Genomic DNA, 12,610 nt, shown 5'->3' with positions numbered 1-12,610 from the left:
AATGGCTCAGAAACAGTCTGCAACATAATTGCGGTAATAGAAAATAAAAGCCGGTTACACTGAAGTGAAATGAATAGTTTCACGGATCCATTACATTTAAGGAAGGTATGCAGTAAAAACAATAAATGGAATTCTTTTCAGCTTACTTGGCAAGGCTCCAGCTGAAACCTCAAAGAGTTTGCCAGCATACTGACAACATGTAACCGTGGATAAAGGGAGAAGAGGAATAGAACTGCAGAAACTGTAGCTATATTTCTAAGATACAAAAGAAAAGTTGCTGTGCTGTCACTGCATGGACCTTAGTCTGCTACCAGCAAACTTTTACACCATAATGATTATTATGGCTCCTGGAACTATATTTGCTTTACTGAATATTAAGCAATATTCCTAATAGACTAATCCCTGCTAAGAGAAGTTGGCAGCGTACCAGTAAAACATGTGTGGGGGAAGGTGAGGGGAGAGGTGTACTTGCACTTTAAAATAGTTTCTTCCACACAGAGCACTGGCCAAAATATTAAGGGCTATCAGGACATGTTAAAGTTTCAGCTTAAACTTGCTAATAATATTTAATAATTTGAGATATTTTCTTTATTGTTATGTATTGTGTCATATAATGATGGTATTTACTCAGCAGTCTTTTTCAACAAGCTAGGAAACAAAACCATTGCAAGGCAAACCTTTGAAAGTAATTAAATTTGTAAGCATAGGAGTAGTCTAATTTAGGAGGCATTTGGTAGACAGCGAAATCTTGCTTCAGTGGGATTGTAATGGGAAGGAATGGTGTGCCATGACATAACATAAAACAAGAATCAGTTAATGTACTGGAGATCAATCTACTCCTTGACCTGAGGTGGCCCAAATTCAGAGAAGCAGTCTAACATTGCCTGGATCAGAAGTAAGCAGTAAAAGGAAAATGTGGGTAGAAGAATTAGCCATAAATAACACTAGAAAGGCTAAGAAAACCTAAGGTAGGAGTTCCTCAGAAGATTCCCTGACATCCGGCAGTATCTGTGTTATTACAAATTAATATAGTTGCTTTTTTAAGCCTGTATTAAGCACAACTTTTGTTACTTTTCTTACTTTGCCTGGTGTATGGGAGCATTTTTGAAAATGTCTCTTTCCACACATGCCTATTTGTTAACAGTCACTAAAAAGACTGTGGTGCTATGGTATTTCCCTGTGCGACACTTAGAACTGCTCTTGGCTGAAACTACTGTAATACCTGAGACTTCACTACATGGGAATGATTTAATATAATGACTGTTTTATTTGCCAGCACTGATATGACGCACATACTAACTTTCTGACCTATGTTCACAAAAAGGAGATCTGCTGACAGAAAAATTTGAAATTTTATTCTCATTATTGTTACTTCAAATATGTAGTGCATGAAAGGTCACAAAGGGATCAAGAAAGACCACGTCCCCCTGTGAATTCTACTGTGCCAAGAAAAGCTAAAAAAAAAAGCAAAACCAACCCCAAAAAATTAGAGTTGGTGACCTTTTCCTGAAACTGCCATGTGGGGATGTGGTCTCTCGTCCTTAGACCACCAACCTGCGCTGATGCAGGCAGTGCTACCTGTTGTTACCAGATGGCTCCCTCACTGTACAAGGAAGCGCTGCCTCTCTCCCAGAGTTCAGAGAGGTTGCTCCCACAAGTCAGCTTTTGTGGGCAGTGGAAGAAGTAAATGAAAGAGAAAGAACAGGATTCTGGGCATACGATCAACTTAAATAAAATCTGACAACCAAATACATCTGAGCAGTTTTCACTTAAGAGCTCAAGCTGACACTGTTGTAACCCGGCACTCAGCCACTGGTTCAAAAGGCTCTAAAAGGAAATAATTTTTTTCTCCCTCTACTTCTCCATCATATGCATGCATCCCACCCTTGTAAGGATTACTTTTTCTTTTTTTTTTAAGACTTAAAATATTAACATACAAATGACATGTCCTTACACATCTCCTTTGAGCTTGCTTTAGCACGGTTGATGAGGTCTAGGGATTCTAAGTGTAGCTAATGCTGAGAGCCAGTGCGAGAAATATAGCAATTAGCTAAAAAAGTGAAAATTGCAGCCTCTTTCCTACTGAGCAGGAGGAGATTAAAAATGGAGACAACTTATCATAATTTACACTACCACACATCTTTTCAACTTCTCGTAGAGCAAGATATATTCACTGCCAAAACTGAATCAGTACTTCAATCCTACAGTCTACAAAGTCTGCTTACATGGCATACTTTCCAGTGAAACCAAATGTTTGTCTCTCTACATGCATATCTCTACAAGTTAGATTTGCAGTCTATTCAGGCAAGTCCTGAAAACCCAAATGCAAATCAAGAAGAAAGCCAATACATACAGAAAATGCTAGTGAACTCAGAACTTCTGTCTCATTGGACTTACTCGCTGCAATGGCAGCAAATCATGAAATGTCTCTTCTGACTCTCATATTCCAATTCTCAAAGAAACAATCTTCAGAGAACAACTTCAAGTTTTTCAGCTATCCTTTGGTAATAATACATAAAGATCTTGATCTTTATTTAGCACTGTGTCTGAATCTCTCCAGTGACTGGGCTGCAGAAAACCACTAGCATTAAGGTGTAAGGCAATGCTTGAGATATCTGATAAATATATTTGATTGAGATACTTATGGAAAGGCAGCTGCTTCGGTATTCCTGCTTAGTGATTTTGGCATGCTTAAATAAGGTGAAGAAGCTCTTGTACTCCTCCTTGAATCTAGTAATAGCTGAAAGTGAGTTATATGTGCCATATCCCTGTGAAGCTATCCCTTTCTGGAGGAAATAGGGCACTGCACCGTATCACCTTTGCTTTCAGCTGACGTGATAGTGATTGCCAACCTTTCATGTTTCAGTACTCCACTTGTGCATCATCTTATGATTGATTGCTGAAAAGTTTAAACTTTTTTCACAGGATGAGATGGATCGAGCAGAAGAAATTCTGATAAAAAATCATCCCAAAATGTAACCCTAGTAATTTTGTCATACTAATTCCTTTCTTGTCCTTTAAGGATTTTCCTATAACTTACATTATTTTGTCTACATAATCCATAATTTAAGGAGTGGTGTTTGGCTGAAATGTGAATTCACAGTCGGATGTTTCAGAGGATATTCCACTGACTTACAGTAGGAGCTTGGATAAACAGTTTAAAGTTTGTTTTGCAGGAAAAATACTGTTCTCTAATACCATGGGGTTTAGATAATTTTTCCAAGATACTGTTGTAATCTTGAATGTTAGCAGGTTATATAAATAGAAAGTATTAGTAAACCCTTGCTACGATACACAGCATCAGAGCAGAGATATTTCAGAATTACTAACTGACTGGATACTGAAAGCATCCTGTGTCACTTTGTAGTTTGATTTTTACTGTTATCAGTTTCATAACATTCTTCTCAAATACAATATCAAAGCTTGAATTATAATTTTGGACACCACCACCACCCCCGCCCCCCCCCTTGTGCAAAACAATCATAGTATCTCATAGACAAGGAAATAGTAGTAAAGATTTTTCCACTAGCAGACCATGAGAAACTTTGCTTTGAATATTAGCCATACCCTATGTGCAGCCAGTCTGTATGTACATTCTACCTCCCCAAAATAATCTGGGGCTGATCTGCACTGGAATTGCTTGAAACTTGCTGATAAGGCCTGGACAAACCTAATGCATGTGTACCTGATATTTTAGATATGCCTCTGTATAGACCATTTCATGATTAAGCAGAACTAGGAGAGGCACCATTGTGATAGACATTGTGCGTGGATGCAACCTGCTTTCCAAACTAACGTGAGTTTAGCATTGAGATAGGGCTACCAAATGGTAAAAATGCATCAGACTGCATGGGCTTGGTATTCCCAGGCAAGAACTGGTGTCAGCTCTGGGTAGAGGAGTCCACGTCGTTCCTGGGATGTCAGCTGACACTATTCAACACCTAAAAATATGGAGACGAGACAGACTATTCATGAATGCATGGTATGAAAGCAGATAACTGGGTTGCCCTCATGTAAAAAAGGGATACTACAGCATGTAATTGTAGTTTGCGAATAGGTTGCAAAACAACTGTTGTGTATAAAGCAAAGGAATGTCCAAACATGTTTAGCTCCTTCCGTATGGATGATTTCTTGTTAGAACAGCTGAAGCAAGAAATTATGCAGAAGATCTCAAAAAAGACACCAAAACAATAAAATATAGAAAAAAAAATAAAACCCAGGACTTCTGCTTGAGCTAGAATACAATTATTACTTAATTGCATTATTCTAATTAACGAAGATTAATAATTTTTTAAAGACACTCTTCTCTTTGGAAATAACATCTAAATATTGTCATTTGCAGCAGAGATCAGTAGGCATTTAAACTGCTAATTTTATCTCCCTTACCCTGAAGCAATGTTTTTTTCCAGTGTACCTTGAACAGTGATATGACAAGAAGACTTTGTAAATTGTGCAATTAGAAAACTAGTTGAAAATAAGCAAAACTACTCAAAATTATCAGCTACAACAGCATAAGGCCCCCCCCGCCCTTAGATATCCTAGACCATTACCTCCTTTTTAGCTTTCAAAATATACACTAGGTGATTTTAAGCAGTTCTAAGCAAATCACTTAAAAAGATGGAAATAATGTATTCTCAAATAGCATGACAGTAATACCAAAGTTGAAAAGAAATGTTCCTGCTTTATTGCAGTACAATTTTAATCCTTCTAAACCTCAAAGCATTGAAAGTTTTGTGAACAATGAACAAGAACAGAGACAGGCAGAATTTTTTTCTAAAATGTCAATACTCACCGTAGAGTAGAGAGAAGATGTGCTGGAGACAAGTGATAATGAGGACCCGTGTACTTTAAAAAAAGGAAAATAACATGAAATATTGATGAAAGCATAAAACTTCCCTCATGTAGTTCAATAACTAAACAACTTTTTAAAATGAGAACCAATCTTCCATGAAGAACAATTATGAGCCATCAGTGTAGAAAAACTATTGATATTTTTTCCTGCATTTAAAAAGATTATTCTGTACAAAAAAAAAAAGCCCTCTTCTGTGTAAGAGGTAGGAGAGCGAGCCAGTGAGATTCAGTATTATTACCAGCAAATCAAGCATCACTTTTGTTGTTTTGACAACAAATCACTTGATAAATATACTCTTTAGAGAAACCAGATATTGAGCTGTTTATACACCTGTCCAAAGCAGAGCAAACTGATTTTAATAAGAGATTATGTTTTGCAAAATAGTTCAAAATCTGTGGGATGAAATCCCAAGTTTTGCTCAGCTGGTTTCTCCCCTCAGCACAACACAGACCCATGCGTGCTGGCATTCATAGCCCATGTGAAGGGGTTACTGCAAGATGTAGTGCCATTTTTCCACTAACCATCAGTAGAGTCAGCCTCAAGAGCACCAAATGAATGTCACAGGACTTCAACTGAAAAAATGGTGTTCCTGGCCTCCTGAAAATGGCAAGTGAAGACTAAACTGAGACAAAATTGCCCCTTCTGCTTCTGATAACTCTCCTGAGGAAGGGCACACCAACAGAGAATTTTAAAGAAGATTATTTCATTACTTGTTTTCATTTTTGTTTCAAAAGAAACTTGTTTAATATTTATACTCTTCCAAGGTTTGGTAAATAAATTATTTTGCTTTAATAGCTACCTGGCATCTGTATGCCAAACTCACAATACAAGACTACTTGGATTAGCCAAATAGGCTTTAAATCTAATTTTGTAACTGGGCAAATATTTATAAAGATGTGGTATACTGACGAAATACTGTTGCTTTCAATCTGTCTTTGGTTTTCAGTCCCTGCTTTACATCTCTCAGCTAAACTCCCATCCTGCTCTTGTGTGCAGTGGCTCTACCCATTACCTCACTTCTTTCACCTTAACCTTCCTCAGAACTCCTGTATCAAATAAAATACTTTTGGCATTCCAACAGTATCATTTCATGTTAATCTCTAATGACTGTAAACTGCTGAAAACTGTTTGTTATTGCTGCATTGACTTTCATTTATTCAGGTTGATCACGGTTATCCATTCCAGCTGGATATGAAACCTGACCAATGGAAAAGCTTTCATCAAAGTCACTGGTGACCCATTACTGAAACTCTAGATTTAACACCTCTTTTTCTATGCATAAATTATTTCCCTTGTTTTCTCTATTATTCTTCCAGTGTTTCCTCTGATAATTCTTCTGTTCCTCAGCAATGAGTCTGTAGTCACCTCTGTCCTTGAATTATGTGATATGCTTCTGTGCAGTCAGCCATCCTCTCTGTGCTGACAACTCACAGCTTGATCTGTCCTGCACCCTACTGCTAGTATTACATACCCAGATGTCTGCCTGACGTATCATCTAAAATACAGAAGAAGGAATTGAACAGTAAAAGTATTAGTTGTCCCTTATTTCATCTAGCACTTTTTTCCCCTTTTATCGCATAACTATGAGCTCTGGGGCTAGGGAAAGACTTTTTTATTTGCTTGCTATAAAGACCTAAAGACCATTTATATTGTCATCACTTAGCAGTAAGCAAGATTAATGAGATGATGTCATAGAACTGATCTATGCTAAATTTTAGTGGGGAGCTTTTTTTCTGTTTCGTAGTTTTTTTGGGGGGTGATTTTTTTTTTTTTTAATTACAGGGAATGAGAACTTTGTGCTTATGGGAATTCTGCAAATAATCAGATTTACCAGAAATGTTAGGCAGAAGAAAATGTTACAATGCATTTAATTAGGAGTTCTCAGATGCTCTGTGGTTAAAAAAAACCAACCGAAAACCATAACCAAGACAAAAAAAAATTCCCCAGATTCCAGGTGTTGTACATAGCATTACAGAAACCAGACCAACAGTAATATCTGCATAAAGAAAGTATTGAGGTCAGGTTAAATGACAGAGTTAAAGTACAGAAATTCACATAGTGTTTGCTGTAGGAGGCTGTAAGAAAGCGGGGAAATGAAATTACTACAAATAAATGGGGATGCAAGTAGCACTGGCATTTGGAAAAAAAAGGAAATACAGAAGCAGGACTAAGAAAACAATCACAGTAGTTTAATTAAGTAAGAAAAACATCATAGTAGTCAAAGTATGCTCAGACACTTCAAATTTAGAGGCAAGACCAATAAAATAGTTTTCCAAGAATGGCTTCCTTTCCTCCAAAATTTTTTATATAGGAGTTATACATGTATGACACACACAGCATTGTATATTGCTGTGTGAAAGAAATATCTTCCATGCTTTAGGGTAAGGAAGTCCTGTGAGTCCAGCTCAACAAAATTAAAAAAGAAAAATCTTCACAAAATTATTTAAGTTTTTATGTTGCAGAAGTAGTATTTTAAAATTTTACAACACTTTGGAGGCTTATTTTGGGGCCTATTCACTGGTCCAAAGAGCAACTCAGTCTTACCTTCTTCCATGCTGTCCCTGAATGAACCTGAATGACTAATTGCTCGTGGTCTCTCTTCTAAGGATGTAGCACTGCCACACAGTTGGGAGTCATCATACAGATCAAAAGAAGTGTCTTGTGCAGGGATGCTGTTTGAACGCATCATACTGGGTCCAGGAAGGTTAAACTGAGATAGGTTGGTTGGACTCACTGGAATACAAAGCTTTATTAATGAAGCACATTTCCATTAAATCAGTTTTGGTTCTGCACAAAATTGTAATGTAGGACTAGCATGGTTAGGTGGGCTTTACGCTGTTGAGCAAATGAAAGGCTTTAATTCCTACATATAAAGCCACCACAAAAAGGTGAAGCAGATGATCTCCGAGGAGCTGGAGCTGGATGAGACTAATCCTGTAAAACACATGGTAACACTAACACTGGTGTCTGAATACACACTTGTTCACTTTGACAGCCCAAGGCAGAAAATCAATGGGAGAGACTCAAAAATTAAAAGTTAAAAAAGAATAAGTCATAAGTATTTTTTATAAGCAGCTCTTCTAATAAACCAGTATCTGTATTTTATTGTTATATACCTATATTACTGACTGCTGCTAAGACCAAATTTTATTAGCATATGCAAGACATTTATCCTTTGGTTTTCTACAGCACCTACCACTATTTTAGGTTAAAATTCCTGCAGAGGCCAGCTGAATCTCATCATAACAAATAGAAGCAGTTCGATTGCTCGTGGCTGAAATCCAGAACAGTGTTGATGAACCTGCTTTAAACTTTTGGAGTTTGTTTGCCAGTAGGAAGAAAAGCCTGGGTATGGTTCACCTGGACCACATGAACTCAATGCCTAGAAGAAAAAGCTAATTGTCTATCCAAATTCAGCCTCAGTGTTTGGACTTTTATTTTAGATCATGCAAGATGTGCCTTAATTCATAAACTCCCAGAGCAGCTGTGTTGGGAGAGCAAATTATTCCATAGGGCTAAAATATAATGGAAAGAAGCAAAGGACAATGACAAAATAAATTTTAAAAAACCCTGATCTTATTGCTCTCTGTTGTGAGTACGAGAACTATGAACAAAAGAAAAAGAAGATAATTGTAAGCAGAAAATTGATAGAATGAGAAAAACACTGCTTAAAAAGGGCTGCCTAAAACTACTGCAAGTACATGGAGGAAAACAAAAGCAGTGGTTTGCTTAGCCAGGATTCAATTTCATTTTTAAAAGTGGCTTTGTTCAACTTCATTTGTATGTCTGATCAAATTTCTTTTGAGTGATTATAACCTACAGATGCCATAAGCTGAGACAGAGTGACAGAAGTGTGAATGCTTCAAAGGTTGCTGCTAATTCCACAGTAAGGACCTAAACTACATTGTGACCCTGGGTATGTGTCCAGCACAGTGCACGTAAATGGTTTTTGGTTAAGCATTAAAGAAAAAATAAAATTATTAAGAAAACTAAATTTTTGTTGGATTAACTTGAAGCAAGATCCTGAAGAACCAAATCTTGACCTGTACTCAAATAAATCTAAAATGTGACTCACATCCTAAAATATTATATTGCACTCAAGGATAGGATTTGGATTGGGCCCAACGCAGTTATAGCTAGGTCCAGCTGCTGAAATGCATTGGAAAGGCCTATGCCAAAGCAAACCTGTATATAGGAAAAAAGTAATGTTTATTGTGTGGGTTGACATAACATCACTGGAAAGAATCCTACTGGCTGTGAATCCTAAAAGATGAGTAGCTTTGAACTAGAAGCTAATATCCAGCTCTAATTCAGATTTTCTTCTCTTTGGGCAAGTCATAGAGAATCTGTGCTTTTTTTCGGTATGCAAAATAGGAGGTACCCAGGCCTACTCCATGAACAATACCGTGAACTTCCCTTCATTAGTGCGGTACCACAATATGGTGATGGAGATGTTAAAATAAATTCTCTAGTTTGGCAAACTAAGAAACATGAACAGCTGAATTTTGTGATTCTATTCTAGTGTGGGAGAAACAGTGAAGGGAAACAGCATTTACCCAGGTTGGAAAAGTGATATTTTCCAGTTGCAGATGAAGACATAGCTGAAGGAGAAACAAGAGGGGACTGACTGCCAGTGTCTTGGAGGCCTCCAGTTGAATGGGAGCGCAGCCATTCCTTGCCTTCCTCCTGACTCGTCTGCCGGGATGATGGAGTATATCTGAAAAACCACAGCTGACATGCTCAAAACAACGACAAGGTGACAGTTTGGAAAGAAGCAGGTATCACATAAATACTGTTCACCAGTGAGATAGAACAAAACCCTTGGAAAGCATCAAGTCTAGTCAAGTGATTATCACCATGGTAAAATTTACCATCTTATTACAACAGAAAAAGTACAGGACTTGAAACCCATTTCACCTTCATCCCCCTCCCCAAAACAGCAACCCCTTCCTCTGGAGAGATATCATGATAAACCGTAGAAGACAGACAGCTGAGTTGACAGGAGAGGACTTCAAAGCTATAGGAAGTGTACAGGCTGATGCAAAAGCTTGGAAGCTGTATGTCTAGGATGGGGAATGGACAGAGTAGAAGCCAAGAAATGTGAGTAGCTGCTTACAAAACGGCATCTGCCACAGACCGTGTGGGCAATTGGTTAGATAACAGGAGTGAAACAGATCAACAACTGACAAAGGAGTTTGCATCAGTAATAACAGCTACTCATGGTCATATGTGCAGTCTGTCGGTCTCAATGCTACTTGGCATTGTGTCCTGCCCCAAATTTGGGGGGGGAGGGAAAGGGACAGGAAAAATCCATAATCAGCAGAAACAAGTTCTCTGGAAGGAAGAAGTCTGGCAATCAAATCATTCATCAACTGCTTCCCATGGCAAACCAATAAAACAAGTGTAAATCATGGGCTAAGAGGGAGAACTGGTAACTCACTGGCCCACCCTCTTTTGGCTGTCTGGAAGAAGGGAAATTTTGGCAGTAGTTAAAAATTAAAATGTGCAGGCAATGTGGGTCTTAACCAAGTGATTTTTTTCAGCAATGTCTGCAATAGCCTGCTTCATTCAGCACCATCTCCTGCTGAGAAATGAGCACCTTCTTCACCACTGTCATCAGCCATCAGCGTTCCCCAAACAGCAGAGCAGACAAAGCTTTTGATACTCTGGATTCAGGCTTCCAAGGCACAAGTATTTCTGCTTAGAAAGCAGATTAAATGAACATGTAAGTTCTCATGTTGTGCTTGGGGTTTTGTACAATATTTTACAGCATTACAACATCTTGTCCTGATTAAATATTTACTTCCCTTCTCCTTTCAAGAAGACAGCTATGATCTTTGCTTATAAATGTGGTAGAGCAGAGTTACCCAGTGGTTAACAGATCAGAAAGATGGCAAAATGAGAATTCAGGATCTGGGTCTTGGACTGTGATCTCTGCACATTAAATCAAACGAATGGTCTTTCTGGGATAACTGATCAGGATTATACACCTATAAGCTGTTTTCCCACTCCATTTCACTTTCAGCTTTCAGTCACCATCACAATTGTACAGCCACAAACCTCAGTCATCCCATTGTACCCTTGCAGGGTCCCCTTTATGCCTTTTTCATGTCCTCCACCTTTTCCATTCTCTCCCACTCCAAAGTGATTGTTTTGGGATAACAGGAAATTCAGTTAAATTCTTTTAAATTAATCTATAGTGCAGAAAAGCAGAGGGTGGTATCTAGTGACAACACTTTAGCACTATCTTAAAATGTCATAAAATATTACTTATCAATAACTCAAGAGATTTAACTGTTTGATTTAACCGAGTGTCTGGGTGCATGCACATATATTCCCTTGCTCGCCAAATCTTCCTGGATTAGAAAGGTAGGCTGACGTGCCTGATGAGACCAGACAAGTTAGCTAATGATCCCCTCTTTTAACCATGGAGCACAGAAGAGGGTGGATGACTTCTGTTCTCTGTGATGAAGACAGACAGTGGGGAATAAGTAGTAAAGTTGGACTCTTCAGTATTGCTGCATAGGGATCAAGAAGACTAGCTGGAGCAGGTTTCATATTATACTTAGAAACTTTGGATATTAAAATTAGTATTTTCTAGCCTTACCCTTTACTAGATCTTCAATTCAAATTGGATGAGTGTTTGCATTTAGAGTTCAAGTTCACATCCACCTCTAAAATGTTGCTTTTCTCAATAATGTTTTCAACAATAAGTCCCATTGAATGCAAAAGTATCTTGGTCTGTCTCTTTTAGCTCTCCAGGATTCAATGCCTTTTAAGATTCTTTGCATAAGAAAGCTATCCTCAACAGTATTCACTTCCCATGATATCTCTTGAAAGGGAATTTATTTACTAGGCAGACTTGGAAAGAAAAAATTCATTAAAATCTACTTTTTTGATTTTAATTTAAGTACCGAGAACTCTGTTGTAAACAGGATCGACAAAAGGAGAAAGAAAAGGAAAGACAGTGTAGAAAAATTACAGAAAAACAGAGGAGTAGCAGTCATGCTCAAAAAAATATATACCTTAATCCCTTTTTGGGTAGTGTATTTCTGTCAAGCTGCATGCTGTTAAAACAAAAAAAATCCCTAAGGACATACAGTAAACAGGACTGTTCAGAATCACAAATTTTAAAGGTCTAGATATGTGTGCATAACAGAAGGTCATTTAAAGCTGTTTAATATATCTTTCATGATAAATCTCTGACTCATTGGAGGGGACGATAGGACATGGACTGCTGCACATTCATTTTTCATCTAGACATGCTCTGGGCTGGGTCAATAGTAATTTGGAGACTGTCCAACTCTGAAAAAAGTCCTTCCTTACCATTTCTAACTTTCCTATAGCTTCACCCTGCAATCTGTGTGAGAATCATATGGTCACAGTATGAATCTTTATTTTTCACAGTTGCCTATGATATGCAAATAGGTTTCCAAAAGAAATGAAGGTTGTGGCACCTGCTAAGAGACAGCATGGCCTTGCCAGAAGCCAAATGACAGCTCTGCTTGTAGAAATATGTTCTAAATATACAGACCCTTGGCTTCCTGTTGTTGTGGGGCTCACGTAGTAAGGTGATGGTGGAGACAATGAAAAGTGGCACCAGAGCAATGCTGTTCCATATTCAAGCTCACATGGCGGCAGAGCTGCTGATCACTGGAGATCTACGGCTGGAGTTTTCCTAATTTAAAACCCATCACTACAAGGGCACCCACTAGCCTTCCTTCAAATCAGTGTCATTTGGGCATTTCCTCATGAACT

At 38.0% G+C, this 12,610-nt stretch overlaps 1 protein-coding gene across 4 annotated transcripts in view; it reads right to left on the bottom strand.

Moving 5' to 3' along the window:
- The window catches only part of NAV3 (neuron navigator 3), a 411,830-nt gene that overhangs the window by 40,330 nt on the left and 358,890 nt on the right, over positions 1-12,610 (bottom strand). For all 4 annotated transcript variants that reach the window (XM_064450028.1, XM_064450020.1, XM_064450013.1 and 1 more), the window contains exons 17-20: positions 11,878-11,919; positions 9,409-9,569; positions 7,397-7,585; positions 4,793-4,845 (exon numbers count right to left, since the gene is read on the bottom strand). In XM_064450028.1, coding sequence (XP_064306098.1) covers positions 4,793-4,845; positions 7,397-7,585; positions 9,409-9,569; positions 11,878-11,919 — 445 coding nt within the window. The remainder of the gene's footprint in view (positions 1-4,792; positions 4,846-7,396; positions 7,586-9,408; positions 9,570-11,877; positions 11,920-12,610) is intronic.

The sequence above is a fragment of the Phalacrocorax carbo genome, chromosome 1 (genome assembly GCF_963921805.1).
Source record: "Phalacrocorax carbo chromosome 1, bPhaCar2.1, whole genome shotgun sequence".
NCBI lineage: Eukaryota > Metazoa > Chordata > Aves > Suliformes > Phalacrocoracidae > Phalacrocorax > Phalacrocorax carbo.
Note: the sequence above shows the minus strand (reverse complement) of the source record. Positions and strands in the feature narration are given on the sequence as shown.